This window comes from Scardinius erythrophthalmus, assembly GCF_964197995.2.
Source record: "Scardinius erythrophthalmus genome assembly, chromosome: 21".
Lineage (NCBI taxonomy): Eukaryota > Metazoa > Chordata > Actinopteri > Cypriniformes > Leuciscidae > Scardinius > Scardinius erythrophthalmus.
This window is the reverse complement of record NC_138241.1, coordinates 2,187,049-2,214,338: the sequence shown is the minus strand read 5'-3', so window position 1 is coordinate 2,214,338 and position 27,290 is coordinate 2,187,049. Positions and strand designations below refer to the sequence as shown.

Here is a 27,290-nt window from a genome sequence, read left to right as displayed (position 1 = left end):
TCTCTTTTCGTCTCCGACACTTTGATGCCTGCTTCGACAGCTTGCCTCCACCTGCAGCGATCTGCAGCTGCTGCTTCCCAGACTGCTGGACTGATGTTGCATGCCTTCAAGTCTCGTTTACAAACGTCTTTGTAGCGAAGAACAGGCCTTCCTACTGGTCTGGAGCCCGTAGCAAGCTTGCTGTAGAGTAGATCTTTGGGTATACGACCATCCTGCATGTGACTGACATGGCCTAGCCAGCGCAGGCGTTTCTGGGAGAGTAATGCAATTGGTATTCCCGCCTTGGCCAGGATCTCCTTGTTTGGGACAATTGCCAGGTGATGCCCAGGATTTTCCTGAGGCAGCGCTGGTGGAATGAGTTGAGTCTGCGTTCTTGCCGGGAGTACAGGGTTCATGCTTCACTACCGTATAGTAGAGTACTGAGCACGCAAGCTTGATACACCCTCATCTTGGTATGTGTTGTCAGCATGGAATAATCCCAAGCTCTCTTAGGCGGGCCATAGCTGCTGCTGCCTTACCAATCCGAGTGTTTAGCTCGGCATCCGGGGAGAGGTTGCTGGAGATGGTAGAGCCAAGGTAGGTAAAGTTATCTACCACTTCGAGGCTGTAGTCAGCAATGGAGATATTCGGGATGCTGTTAACATCTTGGCCCATTATGTTGGTCTTTTTGAGACTGATGGTGAGGCCAAAATCTCTACAGGCATCCGCAAAGCGGTTGATGAGCTGTTGTAGAGCTTCCTCAGAGTGTGCAATCAGGGCAGCGTCATCTGCGAAAAGCATCTCCCTTATCAGAACCTTGGTTTTTGCTCAGAGACGTGCGGTGTTGAACAGGTTTCCATCGGTTCGAGTGTGGAGGTATATGCCTTCTTCTGATTTGCCTTCTTTCCAAATCAAATCCAATCAACTGAAATTGTAGCATATGGAGTCATAGAAACATCTCAAAGATGATCCAGAGAAATGGGATGCATTTGTGCAGAAATGGGGTAGGTTTCCAGGAACCACGTTGCATTTTAATTACATTAAAATTAACCCCAGAAACTGAGTTTGTGAGTGATATGGAGTGATCTGTTTTCTCTCGCTCAAAGATCAGTCAGATATTGTGCCTTTTTGCGTAAAACGCAACAAATGGCTAAAGTTTCAATAAAGGATGGAATAATTTATGCAGTTTCATTTAATATATCACGCCCAGATGTTTGTTAAAATTAACATCATTTCAAAGAATGATAACTGAGGGCAAATTTGGCTAGTATGGAGAGAACATGAAGCATGTTTTGACAGAAAGTCTGTTTATTTCATTGATTGATAAACTCAATAAACTTAAATAAAATACATTTATAAAAACAGATAATTTAAGAGGCTGCTCACTCCAGACTCATTGGGCTTAACCCTACCCATAACCCTAACCCTAAACATCAAGCCCCACCCATTACATCCAGAGAGGAGGAGCTAGAAGTCAAGCCCTACCCATTACATCCAGAGAGGGGGAGCTAGAAGGCAACCTCAACCCATTACATCCAGAGAGGAGGAGCTAGACTGCAAGCTCCACCCATTACATCCAGAGAGGGGGAGCTAGACAGCAAGATCAACCCATTACATCCAGAGAGGAGGAGCTAGATGGCAAGCTCAACCCATTACATCCAGAGAGAAGGAGCTAGACATCAAGCTCAACCAATTACATCCAGAGAGGGGGAGCTAGACGTCAAGCTCAACCCATTACATCCAGAGAGGGGGAGCCAGAAGTCAAGCTACACCCATTGGCTCTGCAGTGAGAACCACTTGGATATTTTAGGCATTAAACGTAAAAATTCAGTTATTTGTGTGTGGCAATATAATATAATAATATGTCAATATCTGAAATCATTGTCCTTGTGGGGACATTTTTTGGTCCCTATGAGGAAAACAGCTTATAAATCATACTAAGTAATGTTTTTTTGAAAATGTAAAAATGCAGAAAGTTTTGTGTGATGGGTAGGTTTAGGAGTCAGGTTAGTGTAAGGGGAGATAATATACAGTTTGAACAGTATACAAATCATTATGTCTATAGAAAGTCCCAATAAAACATGGTCTTGTGGGGACATTTTTTTCTGGTCCCTATGGATGTATTATTTTTAAGCATGCATGTGAGTCTACCTGATAATGAATTTGATCCAGTGAGAATGTTGAAATTTAGCAGTAACACCCAATGAGCTCATATGATACAGGTTTGTTCTTTACATATACAGAGTGTAAAAACCATACAGGTGACACAACATCTAAAAGCAATTTTGAGAACAGACTTGCACAGTTACTATGGAAACAGCAGTGACAGTCATGAGAGAGGGAGGAGATGCTCTAACAGTGAAAGCACACTCACACCTCAAAATATTTAATAATGTCGACTGTATGTATGATGGCATAATCACTGTATCTTATGAGCCCAGAGTAAACTCATTGTCACACGGGGGTGAACGAGGCAGAATCGCGTGCCAGAGTCGCAGTGCTGTTCTGGGATCTTGGGTTTATGTGCGTGTCTATGAGATGCTCAGCAGCAGCAGGTCTAATCTCGGCGTGTAATGTGATCTGTCTAAGTTCGTGTCAACGGCCAGGTGTTTAATTGGTGTGTTGGGAATTGCGTGCGACAGACTTCCCAGCGGAGCCACGGCAAGAATAAACATACGCACAACACGCTCCGGAAAAACAATGATGGCAGACAAGCACAAAGCAAAGAGCTTTCAGATGAATGATCAATCACAGATGAGCACAAAACTGAAAAGCAACACATAGTCTCGTACAGGAATTTAATGGATTCATTTCCACTGCAAACAGATTTTTTTTATCTTGAAGAGATGTTTGCAGTTACAGGACAGAAAGCAAAAAGCATTCACCCTAACTTCTCAAACAATCTCTTCTCTAGTGTTCCTGAAGGATGAAAATGGGAATTCACTGTCATTCAAGATGAGCTAGATCGATGGTAAATATGGTACTCGCAGTAAATCACGAAAATGAGATTTAAACAATAAGACTAACTATGTTGAGCTGTATAAGAATGATTAGTTTTATGTCGAATATATCCAAACAGCTGCTCACCTGTCTAATAAAACACATAATAAAACCCATGTTTTCTACGAAATAAAAAATACAAAAATTCGGAAATCGAGGGTAACGCGGTCATTGATAGGTGACGCATGGTCCGTGTCCTGGTTAAAACTGCTTATTTCTCTGGATTTAAACAATCTTAGAAACATTTGGGATAATGTAAATACACAAGTCAACAAAATATATAACATTGTTCTAGTGAATTATTTTTATCCAAAAATCTTACATAGTGTGCCTTTAACTGTACACCAATTGGAAAACACAGCCCAGCGCCTGTAGAAGTGGCTCCAAAATAGTGATTAAAGCATGCTGGGATATCTCCTCTGATACCTGTGAACACATGCAGGTCCAGCTCTGGCTGAGGATGCATTCTTACCAACCAGCGTCTAGTCTGCACCTCTCCCTCTTCTTTTGGGATCTGGAATTGCCAGTCGGCTGTAAACAGAGCGGACATATACTGGCCTTTGCTCCCCACTCAGCTCTCGGCATCTTGGGATTGACAGAGACCTGAATGTGACCCCTGCTGCCCTCTCTGACAGACTCTCGTTCTCATTGGGAGGTACAGGTCTACGGGGGAACATTCCACTCTCTCTTCTCTGAGAAACAACAATTCTTTTGAGTTTCCTGCAGTTAATAATAACACTTCCTACCAAACTCCACATAGCCGAAATTAACCTGTTTAATCCCAAAATTTTCCCAGGCATGAAAATATCCAAGTGATGTGTCATTAGTTGCACCTTGAAATAATAATAATCAATAATTCTTTTTTGAAATTTGTATGGAAAAGTGTGTGAAAAATTGTGTTTTATGTTGGGATAATGTGTATACTGAAAATTCTTTCATAGCCTATATCAGCCTTGTTATTTAACACACTCATCTTTACTCATTCTATGACCACACTCAACAAAACTGAATAATTGTGAATTCATAGATTAATACTAGACACCTTAAAGATAATGTGTTCCAAAAATGTTTGTAATGTCTTTGTTAACATACTTTACTACCCTTTTGTGTTGGAGCTTTGATGCAGCCGTCATCTACTGATGTTGCAAACACGACTTAAACTGCTCTGGTCATGTGACATTTTGCACTAACTATGTGAAACAACACAAATTGAATTGAGAGCCTTTATTCTCTCCATATTTGCCGGAAATGCACTAAAATAGCAGTCAATAACATTTTTAGAGCTTCATATATGAACACTTTCTTGTGAGCGGTGGGATTAAACGGTCCCAGGTCAGCTGGACATCTTTCCAGAGGAGCTGGCTTCTGCTGTCCTCTTTCCACTTTCCTACTTTAGTTTTAGTTTTAATTCACATTTCTGCTCATTTCTTTACGACATTTATTTTACAACTCCTTTCTTGTGTAACACTCTGAATTCAGATGAAACCTTTATGCTCACTTTCTTTATTCCTCCTTTCTTATTCTGTCATCCTTTCTTTTCTCCCTCACCAAATTTATTTTTTTATTTTATCTCTAACCGTAAACTCTTTATGCTCCACTTTTACATCCGGTCTAGACAATATCTGTCCTCTCTCCTCCAGGCCAGTGTGTGCTATTCCTTCCAAACCCTGGTTATCAATGTTCTTCACAGGGCTAGAAATGAACTTTTTTACTTGGTAGCACTGGTGCTCAAAACTTCATAAAGTTAGGAGCACACCGAAAATTAAGGAGCAGCACAACTGCAATTTATATATATTAAAAGATTTATTTTATTTAAAAACAACACATGTTTTGTAAAGAAATGAATATGGTAGTGATGCACCGATCATGATTTTTCATTGCAGATTCTGTTTTGTTTTGTTTTTACAAGCAAATTGGCCATTTCCAATACCAACTGCTGATTTTTATTTTATTTTTTTTGTATAAGCAAATTTATTATTTTTTTATTTGCTCTATAACAGGCCAAACTGGCATTAAAAATAAATAATAATAATAAAAAACATCTTTAGCCATTTGAAATTAGAGGCAACCACCGCATTTTAATCAGGATCCAAACAAAGACGCTATACACCAATGTAGCCTGAGCAGGTGTTTAGATTTAAATAAGATTGCATAATTTCAAGACTTAGAGCAAATAAAGAATGGTCTGACTTTAGCTTTGTAAAATTATGTTGCACTAGACACACCTGCACAGAACAAATACAGATGGACTGAATGAAAATGCAAATTCACTCTCTGACAGAAGGTGGCGCTTATGGAAAAGAAGCGTTTCTTTGGTACTGCTGTGATCGTGTGTTTGAAGCACAAACCGGCAGTTTATGATATTAGTCGACCAGTGCATGTGTAGAAAAAAGGTCATACCACATGAATTATTTGCACTTGGACAAATGCTCCTAAACAAACTGAGGTCGCATAGATTCAATTTTCGGGAGGTCGCAATTTCGAGCCTTGCTTCATTAAAAGCCCATCATCTCACACCTTCTACAAGCCATTTCTCCAACACTTCTACGGGCACTCACACACATAATCAACACATCTCTCCTCACAGGCACTCCCCCCACCATATTCAAACAGCTGTGTAAAAAACCTTCTCTAATCACTAAAATCATGGAAAGTTACAGGCCTGACTCTCTCCTCCAGTTCATAGCAAAAACACCTGGCTGAAAACAACTCGTTCATCTTTCTTTTCACAGAACCACCGGGCTGGACAGCAACTAATCAGGAATTAAAAGTGTCCACTCAACAAAGCCTGCCTTGTTATCGGTCACTGAAGCTCTGCGGATTGAGAAAGCTGTTCCAGTGAATTCTGCTAGATCAGTCTGCAGCTTTTGACTCCATTAACAATCAGATCATTTTGTCCACACTCTCACCACTGAGCATCACTGGAACTCCACTTTACTGATTTGAATCTTACCTCACAGGTAGGTATTTCAAGGTTACCTGGAGGGAGAAGATATCTAAAGCACATCAGCTGCTCACAGGGGTACCTCAAGGCTCTGCTCTAGGACCCCTCCCTTTCTCCATATTCACTACATCACTGGGACTCATTACACAGGAACATGGTTTCTCATGCAGTTGCTTTGCTTTTCATTTCAACCACACAATCCAAAAATAGCTGCACAGATCTCAGACTGACTGGCAGACATCTCAGCATGGGTGAAAGAACATCACCTGCAACTCAATCTAGCGAAGAAAGAGCTTCTCGTCTTCCCCGCCACTGTGCCGGTACAACACAGTTTCACTATCCAAATAGAATCGCCTACATTCTACCCTTGAAACCGTTCAAAAGATTTTTATATCTTTTTAAAAGAAGTCTCACCAAGGCTGCATTTATTTTATTAAAAATACAAAAAACAGTAATATTGTGAAATATTATTAGGATGTAAAATAACTGTTTTCTATGTGAATATATAGTACTGTAATTTATTCCTGTGATCAATTTATGATTTGATGCTCAAGAAACATTTATGATTATTATCAATGATAAAAAAAAGGATTCTTTGATGAATAGAAAGCTCAAAAGAACAGCATTATCTGAAATAGAAAGCTTTTTTAACATTATACACTACCGTTCAAAAGTTTGGGGTCAGTAATAAAAAAACTTTTTTTGGGGGGGGGGGGATACTTTTATTCAGCAAGGATGCATTAAATTGATCAGAAGTTACAGTGAAGACATGCGAGAGAAACTTCTCATCACAGAAGTTTGGTTTAACTTAAAGAAACTGCGGTAGAAATATATTACTCTTGTACAGTATAATGTACATTTCATAGGGCCCTATTATTGTATACAAATTAATAAATTAAGTTGTTTTTATGAATTCAATTAATTAGATATGGTTTTGATTAAACCATTCAAATGGAATATAGACAATAAATTGAAAAAAAAAAAACATTAAGAATGTAATTTTTGTTCAACTGTAAATAGATTGCTGTTAAATTTAACAAGTTTCAAGATTTCAATTAATTACACATGCTTTTTTATTAATACAATTTTATTTACCTATCTAGAAAAATTAAAACAGAAAAAAAAACTGAATCCAGACAATTTAAATGGGAAAACCGGAATTAACTCGCATTAAACTGCATCTTGTAAAGTGTGCTTATCCTTCAGGTCGGCTGCGTTAACAGTTAAGCTTTCTTGTTTTTTCACATTAATGTTACAGCCTCTGATATAACATCATCTGGTCATAAAATTGGTATCGAAAAAAGTATGGTTCAGGAACCACTTTGAAGAATGATTTCCTTCACTGTTCCTTGCTGGTGGAATGATCTTCCCAACCCTATCAGGACAGCGAATCCCTGCCACTATTGAAGAGAAAGCTGAAAACTCATCTCAGCGACCCCTGAACTGCCTCCTGTTAAACTAAACTCAGTTGAATTTTACAACTGTTATTTTCCTGTGTATTAATGTGAAGTTCTCTGAAACAATCTATATCATATAAAGCACTATATAAATAAATGACTTGACTTGCAATAAAAAAAAACACTATTTCTTTAAGTAGCATATCCTATTCTGGACCATTGTTAGCAATTCTTTTGTTATTGCCTCCTTAAGATTAATCGATTGTTGCATTCCACATTGTAAGCTGTAAATAATAGCATCTGCTAAATAAATAAATAAATGTAAATGTTATAAGCAGCAGAAATCTTGCTTCTTTTGCAGAATTGAACTCTGCCTCATTGATCATTATTTTCTGTTATCACTGTAAAACTGCAAAACAATCTATACTGTAAAAAGCACTGTTTAAAGTCCCCCTGTGGTGTAAATCCAGCTTTTAATGTAGTTTATGTGTCTATGTGGTGTTTTTAATCTGCTTTAAGACAAACCATGTGTAAGTTCATAAGTCGACAGCATTGCTGAGTATTTCCTCCTTAAAACTGCAGTGAACCAAAGACAGTCTCAAAAACACGCTTTGAAATCGCTGGTGTTTCTGACGTCACAAACTACCTTGTAACCAATCAGATCAACGTGTGATCGTCAACCAGTGGATCTCTGAGCTGAATGAGTGAGTGGAGGCGGGCTCCACTCTATGCTGAAAATACTCAGCATATTCATAGAAGCGCGAATACTACATGAGGCAAGGATGTCAAGTTACATTCAAGCTATTTTTAAGGCATGATGACCTTTTTTTCACACACAAAAAAAAAAAACGTTTAAATGTGTCATTTTGTTGATCAAAGATGAGTTTTAAGAGATACAATTATTGACTACAGGGGGACTTTAAATAATGGTGGCTTGACTTCTTTTGTCTCTGTTTTGTCACTTTTCTTGCAGTGTAAGGAAAGTCAAATGTGTTGTTGTATGTTTAATCTCCTTGGTCTGCATTTGTGCTGCTGCGTCCAGTCTGTTGCATTGTGTCTAAAAAGTGAGTTATTTAATGCATCTTTTCAGATGTTCTGCTTGTGTGTGATGAGTATATACTTCTGCTGCCATCGGACACATAGCAGAGGAGAAACTCTGGAAACTCATATTCACCCACGGGCCATAGTTGAGCTGCGACAGTAACACTAAATGTGTCATTGGGTGCATGGTGAACACTGAATGAGAGAATTCAGACACCATGTGCATGAAAGAGTAAAAACTCCTGCCTCTGTTGTTTCAAAGATGTGTAGATCTGTAGACCAGTAGATGGCAGTGCTTGTATATGCCTTGCTTTCTTGTGTAAATGACCATGTGCACATTAATAAATGGATCTATAAATCATATTAAAGGCAATATTGGAATATACTTTATTAATTTTCCATAGAAAATTCTAAGATAAATGGTGTACTTACGATGTGCAGTTTGAGATAGTCCCCTAACCCAGAGGAGCTGTTGACTCGCACCAGTATTGCTTCTCTCAGCTGGGTGCTGAAGCCCATGGCCAGCCGGTCTGCTCGAGTGCTCGGACGCTCATTCGGTGGCCATGTGTATGTGATCAGGCCTCCATCTCTCCCAAATATATATGTGGTGCCGGCTGCAGGAGACACAGATGTGCAAACACACAGAGAGATTAGGTTAAATCTATCAGCGATTACAAAACAGTATCATGTAACTATACACAGTTTACGGCTCTCTCTGTAAGATAGATAGATAGATAGATAGATAGATAGATAGATAGATAGATAGATAGATAGATAGATAGATAGATAGATAGATAGATAGATAGATAGATAGATAGATAGATAGATAGATAGATAGATAGATAGATAGATAGATAGATAGATAGATAGATAGATAGATAGACAGACTCGAGGCGCTGGTGATGTTGCCACACCTCAAGACACATTTCAAGTGTTTTATTTCAAGACCATGGGGTTTTTCGGTTTATGTGTAAAATAAAGCCTACACACACCCATAGCAAAAACATGAGTTTTGAAGCAGTTACGCAAAGTTTTTAATAAGTAACTAGATAAGACAGCTTGGTGTGGGAGTGTGTGTAATTTACATTGTAGAAAAAAAACGTCAAAGTATCGTCAAGCTATGATTACCGCAGGCTTTATTTTACTCATAAATTGAAAAGCCCCATTATAAAACCCCATAGGAAAATCGTGAAGGAACCAGCGGCGAATTAAACTTCTGACGTCATACCTGCACATCTCTACTCCAGTTTTACTTCCTAAATGAACCTATGTAGGTTTGTAACTAATTTCCATAATGCCCAGCCTATAGTCCTCATTGGCTGAACCGTGTCTCTTTGCTCCGCCCTCAAACACTGTAGTGTATCTGAGACTGGAAGAGTTTGGTTTGTGTTGTTCGTGTCGAGAAGACGCTGTTTTCTGCTGACAAAGCAAATCCACTTTGATGAGATTGATACGGTAAAACCCACGCCATCGCTACTGTTCGTATCACTGTGATCAAGAGCTGAGATTCAGATATGATAATGAGCGTTTGCTTTCTGACCAATCAGAGAGGCGGGGTTTAGAGAGACTGAATCCTTGATTGAACTACTTCAGACACTGAGAGAAAAGAGCTAATGCTGCAGTGGAGATTATGAGTTGGACAACAACAACCAATCTGGCTTCAAAAGCGAGACTGAGACTGAGACAGCTTCCAAATCCTCAGTACTCATTCTGCTGGATCTGTCTGCTGCTTTTGACACAGTCAACCACCAGATCCTCCAGTCAATCCTAAAGAAGATGGGCGTCTCAGGAACTGCACTCCAATGGTTCAAGTCTTACTTCTCAGGATGGTCCTTCAGCGTGTCTTGGAGGGGTGAGGTCACAACTTCTTGCTACTGGAGTGCCTCAGGGCTCAGTGCTTGGACCACTTCTCTTCTCCATCTACATGACATCACTAGGATCTTTCATTAAGAAACATGGCTTTTCCTATCACTGCTATGCTGATGATACACAACTCTACATTACTTCTCATTTCAACTCGGTTGATCCAACAGTACCTGTTCAAATTGCAGCCTGTCTGACAGACATTTCTTGCTAGATGAAGGACCACCACCTTCAACTCAACCTTGCTAGGACAGAACTGCTTGTGATCCCGGCCAACCCAACACTACACCACAACTTCTCCATTCAACTAGGTTCGTCATCCATAACTCCTTCCACGACAGCCAGTTGTAATTGATCAGTTAAGCTTCACAGACCATATTACTACAATGCCCGGTCCTGCAGATCTGCCTTATACAACATTAGGAAAATCAGACCCTTTCTATCAGAGCTACACAACTCCTGGTCCAAGCTCTTGTTCTCTCCAGACTGGACTATTGTAATGCTCTCTTAGCGGCCTTTCCAGCATATGCTATCAAGCCTTTGCAACTGATCCAGAATGCAGCAGCGAGGGTGGTCTTCAACGAACCAAAGAAAGCCCACGTCACTCCTCTCTTCATCAGTTTGCACTGGCTGCCAATAGTCGCTCGCATCAAATTCAAGGCACTGATGTTTGCCTACAAGACAACCACTGGCTCTGCACTAATATACCTAAACTCGCTAGTTCAGACTTATGCGCCCTCCAGAAGCTTGCGTTCTGCAAGTGAACGACGCCTCGTGGTGCCATCCCAAAGAGGCACGAAATCACTCGCACAGACCTTTTCCTGGACTGTTCCCAGCTGGAGGAATGATCTCAATTCGAGCAGCTGAGTCTTTAGACATTTTCAAACAATGTCTTATTAATTGACCAATTAATACTAGCACTTATCTTTTCTATTCTATATTATTCTAATGTTTTTTTTTTTTTTTCAGATAAACCTTACTACGTGTACTGTGCTAGACTGAGAGTACAGCACTGATTGCTTCTATTGTTCTCCTCATTTGTAAGTCGCTTTGGATAAAAGCGTCTGCTAAATGATTAAATGTAAATGTAAATTAGCTGATTTAAGTGTTTTTGACCTTGGATGCTTATAAGGATGCCTGTAGGAGACTCCGAAACAACATTAGGAGTCTTTAAAACAGCATCACAGGGGCATTTTAATCGAGAAAATAATCCAAAATTCACATCCTGTCGGGTCAATTTGTCATACTCAGTATGTCCTACTTCATTCTAGGGTTAACCCGTCAAACAAAAACAAAAACTCTTTCACTCTGTATTTTGTCTAATAAGCATTTATTAATGCAAATCAAAACATTGTGGCTTCTTTCATTTGTTCTTTTCTCTCTTTTCCTCAAAGTCGACAACTGTGTTATTCAACAGTCGTTCCAGTTCCTCCAGACGAGCACAGAGAGAGGAGGGAATAATCACACGGAGGAAGTCAAGAGGAAAAAAAGAAGGCAAGGCCCTGAATTTAAAGACAACTGGGTGGAAAAATATATTACAAGAATCAATCCTGCTATTATTAACAGAAGAATGCACAACATAAATCAAAAGATAACAGATTTCTCCGCATTGTTTGATTTATTTTTGTAGGATTGAAGGTAAAGTAATTTGATTCTTTGTTAAAACCCTTGCTTCCTTTCATGTGGGTCTCCAGTGAGTGCGTAGTTAGGTGTTTGTTCGGATTGATCTGGTCATGTGGTTGAGGACTGAATAAAAGAAGATTATAGTAAAGCTTTTCTCTTTTCTCAGAGCTCTGCTTTTTGATTCTCTTTTTGTGCTTCTGCCTTCAAGGTAACTGGCTTAAAGGCCTTTAGACCAGAATCAAGCCCTCAGTGTAATCTCTCGCATCACTTCTCAGTCACTTTTAAAGAAGAAACTCATGACACCATGAACATGCCCTGCTCAGAAGGATCGGGAAAACGCAACTGTTATTCATCGAATTCATACAAATTACCCAGACAGCAACATAGTGTCGTCCAGATCCGGCCCTCATCTTGTACGCTTTGAATTCACATGTACCAGATGTGGCCCGGATCTGGGCCGACACCATGTTGCTGTCTAGGTAGCCTCCTATTCGCCAAAATGTAAAATAATTATGAATTGGCAGGAGATTGTGTTGAGAGTAAATTACCTTTGACACTGTATATGGATATCTACATAGCCCATAGATGCCCATGGATGTCTACCTGCTACTAATCACCTCGGAAAAACTCGGAATCTCTTTATAAGATTTAATGCCACTAACCTGGGAAAATTTGGCAAATCCAGTGATTATTATAAAGCACATGAAAACAAACAGTAGGTCGATCTTGGCATCCAGGGTTTGACATTAACACCCGCCAAAAGCGTGTGTATTTCAGCAGTGGCGTGTAAACGCAGTTACTCCTACTAGCCACTTAATATAATGTACATATAATATACACTTTTCAATTGTAGTCTTTTAAAAGGGCATCTGAAATAATAAACTAAGTGCAATCTGGTGTTGTCAACAATATAGATTTTTCTATACATATCGATACATATCTGAAACTCTTCCGCAGGATACACAATACCTGCTGCTCTTTCTCTCTCTCTAATCTCTCCGACAGCGAGTTACACACAAACTCTTTACTCACTCCCTTTACTCACTCATTTCATTCGCTCCGGATGAATATTGTTGCTATTACAGGTCTTGAAGTTCCACATGGGATTGTGCGTATTGAGCATCATTTTCTCATTCCCTCAGATTTTGTGCTCATACCCAAAGACAAGTGTATTGGCTATATAAAACAGTATAATGGATCCGTGCGGCAGGTCTTAAAGTGATAAATTATGAGATAATATTAAAAATATCTTTATGGCAGTTGGTATCGATGTCAAAATTGTGTCCAGTGAAAATGCTGAGTGGCTAGTAACTTTGGAAAACCACTAGTAGCCACAGTCACTGGTGAGCAAAAGAGTTAATGTTAAGCCCTGTAATGGCGTCATATCAAGGAAAACATTTTTTTTTTTTTTTTTTTTTTTAAATTGAATGAATTGAGTTTAATGTACTACTATGTAGACATACTCTAACAGAATCAGAATGCAAACTTCTTCCCTTGTCCACATATGACAGAATTCTTCACATCTGACTCTGAAGAGTTTAACTCAAACCATGATCAAACTCATATAGGTCTACCTGTAATCTTCTTGTAACTCAAGACCCTGATTAACTTGTTCAGGCACAGTGACCCTTCAGAGCCAGATTTGAAAAACAAGATTATCCATTAAAACCTAGCTTCAAAAATTAGCCTCCATTCACACATCAGTGTTGATCCAGGATTCAACAACTTGACCCAACCTAATGAATGACAGTGTGAACTACTGTTGCAAGAAAAGGTTTGTGAACCTTATAAAATGATACACTTATAGAATGAAATCTGATCTTCATCTGAGCCACAATTATAGGGTGTGTCTCGGAAATATTGTCAAGTCTTCTGAAGCCAACAATCACAATCCCTGAATAAAATCAACAACAACAACAAAAAATGAGAACCACTTTACTACACCAGTAATCTTTAACTAAAGGCATTGAACACTTATTCAATGCAGTGCAGGCTGGAAAAGTAAGTGAACCTTTGAATTTAGTGACTTGTAACTCCTTTAGCATCAACACCACGTTGACAAATTCACAATGCCTTTACCAGCTTTAATGCATGTCTAAAATGCATCTTCTAAGGTCCTGTGAAAGTTGATGGGAGAGAGGCATGATTCACACTAATCAATCTCTCTTGAGCAAAACAGATTTGTCAGTAACCAGACATGGCGGGCCAGAAATAAACACATCGCACACAACATCAGAGGAAATATGTAGATTTAGGAGAGATTTAGTTGGCATTTATACTGCTGAAGTCATAAATATTGCTCAGTTTTGGGGGTGTTTTTGACATTTGTATATTTTATCAGTGTTTTCCAGCAGTTGTGAAGGCTTGCAGACATGTGTCGAGGAGACTGGGGGTGGGTGAATCTACACAATCCTATTAGTGTGGATTAGAGCCTGGCTTTCTCATGCACCGCTGCACTGCTCAAGGAGCCGGATTGTGCATCAGCAGAAAAAAGAGCAGTGACATTGCTGACCTTTTTTTTCTTTTCTATTTGCTAATGGATAAGGCTGTCTCACAGAGGATTTATTAGCTTGTAAACCTTTCTAGCGTGTTTTGACATATCCTTCTGAAGGATCCAAACATTGGAAGGCAGTGAAAGCAGAAAGTTTATTTTTAACAGTGTACCTGATCATTTTAATCCGCACATCTCAGCGCCAGTTGTTTTATGCATCTGTCACGGTGACTGATTTTACTTGTTTACCAATATAGTGATTATTTCCAGTTACACAATCAAACCTCTTCACTCCCGTCTACATGCAATTTTCATTATTCTGATTATTCTCTATGATATGTGGTTGTTGTTATTGCCATTATTGACATATGCACAGCACAGATGAACTCACATACAGTAAGTGTGACACTGGACACTGTTTTAATCGAGTGTAAAACACATTTCTATGGGAGTATTTTTAGTTGACAAGCCTAAAAGCAGTGTTGGGAACGTCACTTAAAAAAAGTAATTAGTTATAGTTACTAGTTACTTCTCACAAAAAGTAACTGCGTTAGTAACTGAATTACATCATTACAAAAGTAACTAATTACTAGCGAAAGTAACTATTGCGTTACTTAAAAAAAGTTTAAATACAAGAAATTTCTTGGATACCCCCAATGTGAAATGTTAAATGAATGAAATGGACACTAAATAGAACATCTTATTATTATAAAACATTGTACACTAATCTACACTATTTTAATGTTGCTGTGGGACAATGTGAGAGACACCTATTAACTTAAATATTAAAATATTATCATTACTATAGTGGAACAACAAAATAATAGATGGTTTGGAACTTTTAATATTTATTGCACAGGCCACAACTGGCCAACAAATAAGTCTAAAAATAAATCATGCTTCTTAAGAAATGTACCAAAAATAAATAAATAGTAGCCTTATAAAAATATTCATACACATACACTAGTGCATATAATTAAAATAAAACTCACACACCTTTACAAATGGTAGACATTCTGTATAGCTTTTAGTTTTAGTTAGTTTTTTCTTCCTCACAATAGTAAGTTTAACAAAAAGTGCTCTCAATATAATACTGAACAATGTATCAACATACATAATAATAATACAATCTAATCTTTTGTGGGTTTATTTTTATAACCTACAGAGAACGTCATCATCAGAGGTTATTTATTTTAGCCAAATTCTAGTCATGTTTGCCGCACGTGTTCACAACCGCCAAACTTGAACGTTCCCTGCAGGTTATTTTGGAGTTTATGTTATATAAACTAATTAAAACATTGCATATGATACCAATATGCTACATATATTATTCTAATGCTGAAATGTGTAATTTATTTATAAATAAAGTATTTATGCTCAGACACATTCGGTCTCTCTCGCGCGTTCTCGGACACATTCGGTCTCTGCCGCGCACTGTCAAACGCGTTCTCGGACACACTCGGTCTCTCTCGCGCACGGTCGAGCGCTCTCGCGACATTCGCCTCGCTTATTTTGTCCAGTCCGGCGCCTCATAAACACTCACACACCAGAGAAAAAAACTTTGCAGCTCCTATGGCTGAGAGAGAGCCTACTCGGATGAAAACCGCTTCAGTGAGCTCAACTATAGTAACGCCGCATTTTTATTGACAGTAACGGTAACGGCGTTGTAATGGAGGAAGCAGTAATTAGTTTGATTACTCGTTACTGAAAAAAATAACGCCGTTAGTAACGCCGTTTATTTATAACGCCGTTATTCCCATCACTGCCTAAAAGTGTCTTCATTCTGATGTTTTTGACCATCAATAAACTGCATTATATTTATGTTGCGCAACATTGCCAACATGAACTCAGTTTCTTCAGCAGCCCATAAATCTGATGTCTTCTTTACCGCTACGTTTACGAACCAGCGCATTAAAACGTCATCCGTGTTCGTCACAAACACACACGCCAGAGTGGAGCAAATGCCATTAAACTCTTTACATGCCCGTTTATTGTGATTAAAGTTGGCATTCGTCACATAATTTACGGTGATTATGATAATAAGCGTTCATTAAAGTATTGCGTTTACATCAGGTAAAGTTTAATCACAATACTGCCAACACACAATACACACTAATGAGGGTACGAGAAAATGTAGTCGAAACTGAACACAGAAATGTGCAGCAAAGCACTTCTGTAGCAGAAAGTGTGCACTCAGTGTCTACAAGATAATGGCACTCGTGTGGAAAAATCACTTTAGGTAAACATTTCCTAAGGTAAACATGTCCTTGGAGGAAAGTTGAGACACTTCATCATTTATTTATTAGTTCTGTTGTAGTATGCATTACTTAATTAGTGTTGACTGTTCTGGGATATAACAATCGGAAGTGCTTCAAGACCAGACGTGCACAGTGGACTTTTGTTATTGTTTTGGTCCTCGAAAGGGTCTATAATATGAGAAATGTTTTATGAATGAGTGTTGCTCTGCTGAGCCATATCAGCACAGCCAGAAATAGTATTTGCTTTGTGCGTATAATGACACAACATACAGGTTTTTATGTTCTCACAAAAAGCAGTATGCTTTCAGTGCATTAACAGCACAGAGTTTATTATTCTTGGAGATCACTTCATGACAGAATCCCACAAATGAGATACTGTACACCAATTGCTCTGGACTGTATTGATTTTTTGAAAATCAAAAAGAAGCCACAAGGTTTCTAAGATATTTATGTTTAGGGGATGGACGGGTTAGAGGATAGAAAATGTGATTAGCTCAGTATAAAAACCATGATGTGAAACAGACTCCAGTGGAGTGACTCGATTGGTTTTTCAGCAGGACTGTAAGAACACTTCTGTCCAATCAGCTTACAGCATGCCTAATCCCCCCCGACTCCCAGGTATACAACAGAGATGTGTGCGAGTATCAGTCTGTGTAAACGGGCAAATTTACACACGCGCATTCTGACTGTCACAATCAAATCATAAATTGGAGTTATAATGCATGAAAACATCTTCCCAGCAGACATCTCAAAACGAATGGCACAGCACATACTGAACTGCATGTATAATATGTCCATAATTAATGTGGCAAACTATAGGGAACGTCATACCTTGGCTAAAAATCCCTTTGACACCAGCAAACACCAGCAAAAGCTCTAGCATCATGTGTTCATGAGGCCACTAAGTTTAATATTTTGCAATTTAATGCAAAAGTTCTTTTTGCTTCCACTGTAAGAGAAGTCAAAACATCAAAACACAGCTCAAATACTCCTATAACTGATTTTCATCTAAGCCTGTGAGACGACTCTATAAATATGCCATAATCCGATCCAGAGAGAAATGTGCTGATGCAGATACTGAGAGATGAGGCTAATCTCAATGAGATCAAGGGTGGGAGATGCTGAATGATGCTGAAACAAATATAGCACTGCAAATGCCCTTCCAATGGATCTGAGTTTCAGCGCACTGCATTGTGTGTTTGTGCTTTATAATGCTTTACTGCTACCCACCATGTCCTGCCCGTAGAGACCCAGGTGATCTGTTAATAGTGAGAGGCTGGTTCTTGCCTCCATGGCTGATGTGTGTGTGATGTGTCCTGGTGAGTGTGTCTGATGTCGCTGCGATGCCCAGTGAGAGAGCTGTGAGATACAGGGTGAGGCAGGTAGCGCACGCCAGACCCCGAATAAGGGTTTCTGAGAAGGGCTGCCAGTCCACCAGCCTCCAGCCACCCAACATCTTCCCCGAACGAGAGAATGCAAAGACACACGGGCTCTTCAGCGCACCTGCCTGCCCATACTCCTCACTTACACACACCTTCTTAAAGAAGAAGCACCCAATCACCCAATCCGTGTCTCTTTGTCCTCGTGGTTTAATCTTAAATCCGTTTAATATAAAATCCAACTTTCGATAAAGCAAGAAAGAGTGTTTTCAACCATGGACCATAAGATCAGAATAAGCAAATTCCAGACACTAGTTATTCCATGTAGCCAGATATCACGAAAATGACTTAAAATCCTGGGGAAAACTGGCTGATATCAAGGCATCAGGCAATTTCTGAATTCGAATGCATTTTCTAAAATCAGAATTTCTGCTGTTTTTCGTCTGAATGTTGTCTTCAGGAGGAGAAATCCCCAGAAATCCATCCACAGCTGGCTGAGAGCCTCCAACAGATGGTGAGAGCTTCATTTACACTCTTTCCTGAGGACAACGTTAACTGTTCTCTATGGAGAGAGTGTGTGTGAGAGAGAGAGAGATCTCCCCACACACCTGCGCAAGCTGCGTTTCCAGCCACAAGACATCCACAGAGCAGCTCCAGAGCGCACACGAGAGAGAGAGAGAGAGAGAGAGAGAGAGAGAGAGAGCAGTCGGAGAAAAAAAAGAAGGAGGAAGAGAAGAAAAGAGAGGGAGGGGGAGCTCTAGCCGTGAAATCAGGGCGCGAGAGCACTGCAAATGTTCAGCAACACACAGCAACTCAAGTCAGAGAGCAGTGCAGAGAAACACACTGCACAGATGGAAAAATTGGGATGTGTGCTTTGTTTTTTTCTTCTCTGATTGAAGCCATAAATATCTGCAATATCTAAAGATTATTTTATCTTTCCAAGTCTGGATTTATCCCTCTTTCCTCCTGGAAGTAGAGCAAAGATTTTCTGTGGAGGCACTTCTTGCTCGCACCAACTTGAAAGTTGACTGCCATATGTCATTTATGTCTCCAGATGCTCCATCTGCTGCCCAACACCAGATGACGTCAGTAGCAGAAGAGCACCCTGCATCTGCACTGCACATAAAGAGCCGTCTGTGCAGGAGGACTTGGCCCTCGACCGTCGTCCTTTGGGAGGAAGTTGCTCTTTCAACCACCACAGAAAAGAAGCACACAGAGAAAAGAGCTGATAAATGTGTATCTGTGTGCAAGCATGTGTCCCTGTGCAGATGTGACTGGTGCTGATGAAAGCAAAGCTCACAGTTGCAATTAATATGTATGTATGTATTTTTTACAGGGATAGTTCAACCAAAAATTAAAAAATAATCATTTACTCCCCCTCATGTCGTTCCAAACCAGTAAGACTTTCGTCCATCTTCGGAACACAAATATCACTTTGACGCTTCAAAAAGTTAATAAAGATATCATAAAACTAATCTGTATGAATTGAGTGGTTAAGTACAAATTTTCTTTAGAGACAGGAACGCTTCATCTGATGAAACAATTCAATTTAGGCTTTTGTTCATATATTAACATTGATCAGCATATTAACATGTATCAACATAAACAGAAGCTCAACCACACATGTTTGACATGCGAAAATGAACCTCATTGGTTCTTGCTGAAGCTCAAGCGTGATGCGTAACACGAGAATGAACCTCATTGGTTCTTGCTGAAGCTCAAACGTGCTGCGTAACACGAGAATGAACCTCACTGGTTCTTGCTGAAGCTCAAACGTGCTGCGTAACACGAGAATGAACCTCACTGGTTCTTGTTGAAGCTCAAACGTGCTGCGTAACGCGAGAATGAACCTCATTGGTTCTTGCTGAAGCTCAAACGTGCTGCGTAACATGAGTTGCTGAAGCTCAAACGGGCTGCGTAACGCGAGAATGAACCTCATTGGTTCTTGCTGAAGCTCAAACGTGCTGCGTAACGCGAGAATGAACCTCATTGGTTCTTGCTGAAGCTCAAACGTGCAGCGTAACGCGAGAATGAACCTCATTGGTTCTTGCTGAAGCTCAAACGTGCTGCGTAACACGAGAATGAACCTCATTGGTTCTTGCTGAAGCTCAAACGTGCTGCGTAACATGAGTTGCTGAAGCTCAAACGGGCTGCGTAACGCGAGAATGAACCTCATTGGTTCTTGCTGAAGCTCAAACGTGCTGCGTAACGCGAGAATGAACCTCATTGGTTCTTGCTGAAGCTCAAACGTGCTGCGTAACGCGAGAATGAACCTCATTGGTTCTTGCTGAAGCTCAAACGTGCTGCGTAACACGAGAATGAACCTCATTGGTTCTTGCTGAAGCTCAAACGTGCTGCGTAACGCGAGAATGAACCTCATTGGTTCTTGCTGAAGCTCAAACGTGCAGCGTAACGCGAGAATGAACCTCATTGGTTCTTGCTGAAGCTCAAAAGTGCAACGTAACGCGAGAATGAACCTCATTGGTTCTTGCTGAAGCTCAAACGTGATGCGTAACGCGAGAATGAACCTCACTGGTTCTTGCTGAAGCTCAAACGTGCAGCGTAACGCGAGAATGAACCTCATTGGTTCTTGCTGAAGCTCAAACGTGCAGCGTAACACGAGAATGAACCTCACTGGTTCTTGCTGAAGCTCAAACGTGATGCGTAACGCGAGAATGAACCTCACTGGTTCTTGCTGAAGCTCAAACGGGCTGCGTAACACGAGAATGAACCTCATTGGTTCTTGCTGAAGCTCAAACGTGCTGCGTAACACGAGAATGAACCTCATTGGTTCTTGCTGAAGCTCAAACGGGCTGCGTAACGCGAGAATGAACCTCACTGGTTCTTGCTGAAGCTCAAACGGGCTGCGTAACACGAGAATGAACCTCATTGGTTCTTGCTGAAGCTCAAACGTGCTGCGTAACGCGAGAATGAACCTCATTGGTTCTTGCTGAAGCTCAAACGGGCTGCGTAACACGAGAATGAACCTCATTGGTTCTTGCTGAAGCTCAAACGTGCTGCGTAACGCGAGAATGAACCTCACTGGTTCTTGCTGAAGCTCAAACGTGCTGCGTAACACGAGAATGAACCTCACTGGTTCTTGCTGAAGCTCAAACGTGCTGCGTAACACGAGAATGAACCTCATTGGTTCTTGCTGAAGCTCAAACGTGCTGCGTAACGCGAGAATGAACCTCACTGGTTCTTGCTGAAGCTCAAACGGGCTGCGTAACACGAGAATGAACCTCACTGGTTCTTGCTGAAGCTCAAACATGCTGCGTAACGCGAGAATGAACCTCACTGGTTCTTGCTGAAGCTCAAACGGGCTGCGTAACACGAGAATGAACCTCACTGGTTCTTGCTGAAGCTCAAACGTGATGCGTAACGCGAGAATGAACCTCACTGGTTCTTGCTGAAGCTCAAACGGGCTGCGTAACACGAGAATGAACCTCATTGGTTCTTGCTGAAGCTCAAACGTGCAGCGTAACGCGAGAATGAACCTCATTGGTTCTTGCTGAAGCTCAAACGTGCAGCGTAACGCGAGAATGAACCTCATTGGTTCTTGCTGAAGCTCAAACGTGCAGCGTAACGCGAGAATGAACCTCATTGGTTCTTGCTGAAGCTCAAACGTGCAGCGTAACGCGAGAATGAACCTCATTGGTTCTTGCTGAAGCTCAAACGTGCAGCGTAACGCGAGAATGAACCTCACTGGTTCTTGCTGAAGCTCAAACGTGCAGCGTAACGCGAGAATGAACCTCATTGGTTCTTGCTGAAGCTCAAGCTCAAACGTGCAGCGTAACGCGAGAATGAACCTCATTGGTTCTTGTTGAAGCTCAAACGTGCTGCGTAACACGAGAATGAACCTCACTGGTTCTTGCTGAAACTCAAACGTGCTGCGTAACGCGAGAATGAACCTCATTGGTTCTTGCTGAAGCTCAAACGTGCTGCGTAACGCGAGAATGAACCTCACTGGTTCTTGCTGAAGCTCAAACGTGCTGCGTAACGCGAGAATGAACCTCACTGGTTCTTGCTGAAGCTCAAACGTGCTGCGTAACGCGAGAATGAACCTCATTGGTTCTTGCTGAAGCTCAAACGTGCTGCGTAACGCGAGAATGAACCTCATTGGTTCTTGTTGAAGCTCAAACGTGCTGCGTAACGCGAGAATGAACCTCACTGGTTCTTGCTGAAACTCAAACGTGCTGCGTAACGCGAGAATGAACCTCATTGGTTCTTGCTGAAGCTCAAACGTGCTGCGTAACGCGAGAATGAACCTCACTGGTTCTTGCTGAAGCTCAAACGTGCTGCGTAACGCGAGAATGAACCTCATTGGTTCTTGCTGAAGCTCAAACGTGCTGCGTAACGCGAGAATGAACCTCATTGGTTCTTGCTGAAGCTCAAACGTGCTGCGTAACGCGAGAATGAACCTCATTGGTTCTTGTTGAAGCTCAAACGGGCTGCGTAACGCGAGAATGAACCTCATTGGTTCTTGCTGAAGCTCAAACGTGCTGCGTAACGCGAGAATGAACCTCATTGGTTCTTGTTGAAGCTCAAACGTGCTGCGTAACGCGAGAATGAACCTCACTGGTTCTTGCTGAAGCTCAAACATGCTGCGTAACGCGAGAATGAACCTCATTGGTTCTTGTTGAAGCTCAAACGGGCTGCGTAACGCGAGAATGAACCTCACTGGTTCTTGCTGAAGCTCAAACGTGCTGCGTAACGCGAGAATGAACCTCATTGGTTCTTGCTGAAGCTCAAACGTGCTGCGTAACGCGAGAATGAACCTCATTGGTTCTTGCTGAAGCTCAAACGGGCTGCGTAACGCGAGAATGAACCTCATTGGTTCTTGCTGAAGCTCAAACGTGCTGCGTAACGCGAGAATGAACCTCATTGGTTCTTGTTGAAGCTCAAACGGGCTGCGTAACGCGAGAATGAACCTTATTGGTTCTTGCTGAAGCTCAAACGTGCTGCGTAACACGAGAATGAACCTCACTGGTTCTTGCTGAAGCTCAAACGTGCTGCGTAACGCGAGAATGAACCTCACTGGTTCTTGTTGAAGCTCAAACGTGCTGCGTAACGCGAGAATGAACCTCATTGGTTCTTGCTGAAGCTCAAACGTGCTGCGTAACGCGAGAATGAACCTCACTGGTTCTTGCTGAAGCTCAAACGTGCTGCGTAACACGAGAATGAACCTTATTGGTTCTTGCTGAAGCTCAAACGTGCTGCGTAACACGAGAATGAACCTCACTGGTTCTTGCTGAAGCTCAAACGTGCTGCGTAACACTAGAATGAACCTCACTGGTTCTTGCTGAAGCTCAAACATGCTGCGTAACACGAGAATGAACCTTATTGGTTCTTGCTGAAGCTCAAACGTGCTGCGTAACGCGAGAATGAACCTCATTGGTTCTTGTTGAAGCTCAATCGGGCTGCGTAACGCGAGAATGAACCTCATTGGTTCTTGTTGAAGCTCAAACGTGCTGCGTAACGCGAGAATGAACCTCATTGGTTCTTGCTGAAGCTCAAACGTGCTGCGTAACACGAGAATGAACCTTATTGGTTCTTGCTGAAGCTCAAACGTGCTGCGTAACACGAGAATGAACCTCACTGGTTCTTGCTGAAGCTCAAACGTGCTGCGTAACGCGAGAATGAACCTCACTGGTTCTTGTTGAAGCTCAAACGTGCTGCGTAACACGAGAATGAACCTCACTGGTTCTTGCTGAAGCTCAAACGTGCTGCGTAACACGAGAATGAACCTTATTGGTTCTTGCTGAAGCTCAAACGTGCTGCGTAACGCGAGAATGAACCTCACTGGTTCTTGCTGAAGCTCAAACGTGCTGCGTAACACGAGAATGAACCTTATTGGTTCTTGCTGAAGCTCAAACGTGCTGCGTAACGCGAGAATGAACCTCACTGGTTCTTGCTGAAGCTCAAACGTGCTGCGTAACACGAGAATGAACCTTATTGGTTCTTGTTGAAGCTCAAACGTGCTGCGTAACACGAGAATGAACCTCACTGGTTCTTGCTGAAGCTCAAACGTGCTGCGTAACGCGAGAATGAACCTCACTGGTTCTTGTTGAAGCTCAAACGTGCTGCGTAACACGAGAATGAACCTCACTGGTTCTTGCTGAAGCTCAAACGTGCTGCGTAACACGAGAATGAACCTTATTGGTTCTTGCTGAAGCTCAAACGTGCTGCGTAACGCGAGAATGAACCTCACTGGTTCTTGCTGAAGCTCAAACGTGCTGCGTAACACGAGAATGAACCTTATTGGTTCTTGCTGAAGCTCAAACGTGCTGCGTAACACTAGAATGAACCTCACTGGTTCTTGCTGAAGCTCAAACGTGCTGCGTAACACGAGAATGAACCTTATTGGTTCTTGCTGAAGCTCAAACGTGCTGCGTAACGCGAGAATGAACCTCACTGGTTCTTGCTGAAGCTCAAACGTGCAGCGTAACGCGAGAATGAACCTCATTGGTTCTTGCTGAAGCTCAAACGTGCTGCGTAACGCGAGAATGAACCTCATTGGTTCTTGCTGAAGCTCAAACGTGCAGCGTAACGCGAGAATGAACCTCATTGGTTCTTGCTGAAGCTCAAACGTGCAGCGTAACGTGAGAATGAACCTCACTGGTTCTTGCTGAAGCTCAAACGTGCAGCGTAACGCGAGAATGAACCTCATTGGTTCTTGCTGAAGCTCAAGCTCAAACGTGCAGCGTAACGCGAGAATGAACCTCATTGGTTCTTGTTGAAGCTCAAACGTGCTGCGTAACACGAGAATGAACCTCACTGGTTCTTGCTGAAACTCAAACGTGCTGCGTAACGCGAGAATGAACCTCATTGGTTCTTGCTGAAGCTCAAACGTGCTGCGTAACGCGAGAATGAACCTCACTGGTTCTTGCTGAAGCTCAAACGTGCTGCGTAACGCGAGAATGAACCTCACTGGTTCTTGCTGAAACTCAAACGTGCTGCGTAACGCGAGAATGAACCTCACTGGTTCTTGCTGAAGCTCAAACGTGCTGCGTAACGCGAGAATGAACCTCACTGGTTCTTGCTGAAACTCAAACGTGCTGCGTAACGCGAGAATGAACCTCACTGGTTCTTGCTGAAGCTCAAACGTGCTGCGTAACACGAGAATGAACCTCACTGGTTCTTGCTGAAACTCAAACGTGCTGCGTAACGCGAGAATGAACCTCACTGGTTCTTGCTGAAGCTCAAACGTGCTGCGTAACGCGAGAATGAACCTCACTGGTTCTTGTTGAAGCTCAAACGTGCTGCGTAACACGAGAATGAACCTCACTGGTTCTTGCTGAAGCTCAAACGTGCTGCGTAACACGAGAATGAACCTTATTGGTTCTTGCTGAAGCTCAAACGTGCTGCGTAACGCGAGAATGAACCTCACTGGTTCTTGCTGAAGCTCAAACGTGCTGCGTAACACGAGAATGAACCTTATTGGTTCTTGCTGAAGCTCAAACGTGCTGCGTAACACTAGAATGAACCTCACTGGTTCTTGCTGAAGCTCAAACGTGCTGCGTAACACGAGAATGAACCTTATTGGTTCTTGCTGAAGCTCAAACGTGCTGCGTAACGCGAGAATGAACCTCACTGGTTCTTGCTGAAGCTCAAACGTGCAGCGTAACGCGAGAATGAACCTCATTGGTTCTTGCTGAAGCTCAAACGTGCTGCGTAACGCGAGAATGAACCTCATTGGTTCTTGCTGAAGCTCAAACGTGCAGCGTAACGCGAGAATGAACCTCATTGGTTCTTGCTGAAGCTCAAACGTGCAGCGTAACGTGAGAATGAACCTCACTGGTTCTTGCTGAAGCTCAAACGTGCAGCGTAACGCGAGAATGAACCTCATTGGTTCTTGCTGAAGCTCAAGCTCAAACGTGCAGCGTAACGCGAGAATGAACCTCATTGGTTCTTGTTGAAGCTCAAACGTGCTGCGTAACACGAGAATGAACCTCACTGGTTCTTGCTGAAACTCAAACGTGCTGCGTAACGCGAGAATGAACCTCATTGGTTCTTGCTGAAGCTCAAACGTGCTGCGTAACGCGAGAATGAACCTCACTGGTTCTTGCTGAAGCTCAAACGTGCTGCGTAACGCGAGAATGAACCTCACTGGTTCTTGCTGAAACTCAAACGTGCTGCGTAACGCGAGAATGAACCTCACTGGTTCTTGCTGAAGCTCAAACGTGCTGCGTAACGCGAGAATGAACCTCACTGGTTCTTGCTGAAACTCAAACGTGCTGCGTAACGCGAGAATGAACCTCACTGGTTCTTGCTGAAGCTCAAACGTGCTGCGTAACACGAGAATGAACCTCACTGGTTCTTGCTGAAACTCAAACGTGCTGCGTAACGCGAGAATGAACCTCACTGGTTCTTGCTGAAGCTCAAACGTGCTGCGTAACGCGAGAATGAACCTCACTGGTTCTTGCTGAAGCTCAAACGTGCTGCGTAACGCGAGAATGAACCTCATTGGTTCTTGCTGAAGCTCAAACGTGCTGCGTAACGCGAGAATGAACCTCATTGGTTCTTGTTGAAGCTCAAACGTGCTGCGTAACGCGAGAATGAACCTCACTGGTTCTTGCTGAAACTCAAACGTGCTGCGTAACGCGAGAATGAACCTCATTGGTTCTTGCTGAAGCTCAAACGTGCTGCGTAACGCGAGAATGAACCTCACTGGTTCTTGCTGAAGCTCAAACGTGCTGCGTAACGCGAGAATGAACCTCATTGGTTCTTGCTGAAGCTCAAACGTGCTGCGTAACGCGAGAATGAACCTCATTGGTTCTTGCTGAAGCTCAAACGTGCTGCGTAACGCGAGAATGAACCTCATTGGTTCTTGTTGAAGCTCAAACGGGCTGCGTAACGCGAGAATGAACCTCATTGGTTCTTGCTGAAGCTCAAACGTGCTGCGTAACGCGAGAATGAACCTCATTGGTTCTTGTTGAAGCTCAAACGTGCTGCGTAACGCGAGAATGAACCTCACTGGTTCTTGCTGAAGCTCAAACGTGCTGCGTAACGCGAGAATGAACCTCATTGGTTCTTGTTGAAGCTCAAACGGGCTGCGTAACGCGAGAATGAACCTCACTGGTTCTTGCTGAAGCTCAAACGTGCTGCGTAACGCGAGAATGAACCTCATTGGTTCTTGCTGAAGCTCAAACGTGCTGCGTAACGCGAGAATGAACCTCATTGGTTCTTGCTGAAGCTCAAACGGGCTGCGTAACGCGAGAATGAACCTCATTGGTTCTTGCTGAAGCTCAAACGTGCTGCGTAACGCGAGAATGAACCTCATTGGTTCTTGTTGAAGCTCAAACGGGCTGCGTA

General features: G+C 42.0%; 1 protein-coding gene across 1 annotated transcript in view; it reads right to left on the bottom strand.

Moving 5' to 3' along the window:
* LOC308682205 (neurexin-1a-like) overlaps positions 1–27,290 on the bottom strand; it is a gene marked incomplete at its 3' end in the record, with an annotated part of 115,849 nt that overhangs the window by 16,934 nt on the left and 71,625 nt on the right. Inside the window, exon 11 of the mRNA XM_081351730.1 lies at positions 8,794–8,975. Within this exon, the coding sequence (XP_081207856.1) occupies positions 8,794–8,975 (182 nt within the window). The remainder of the gene's footprint in view (positions 1–8,793; positions 8,976–27,290) is intronic.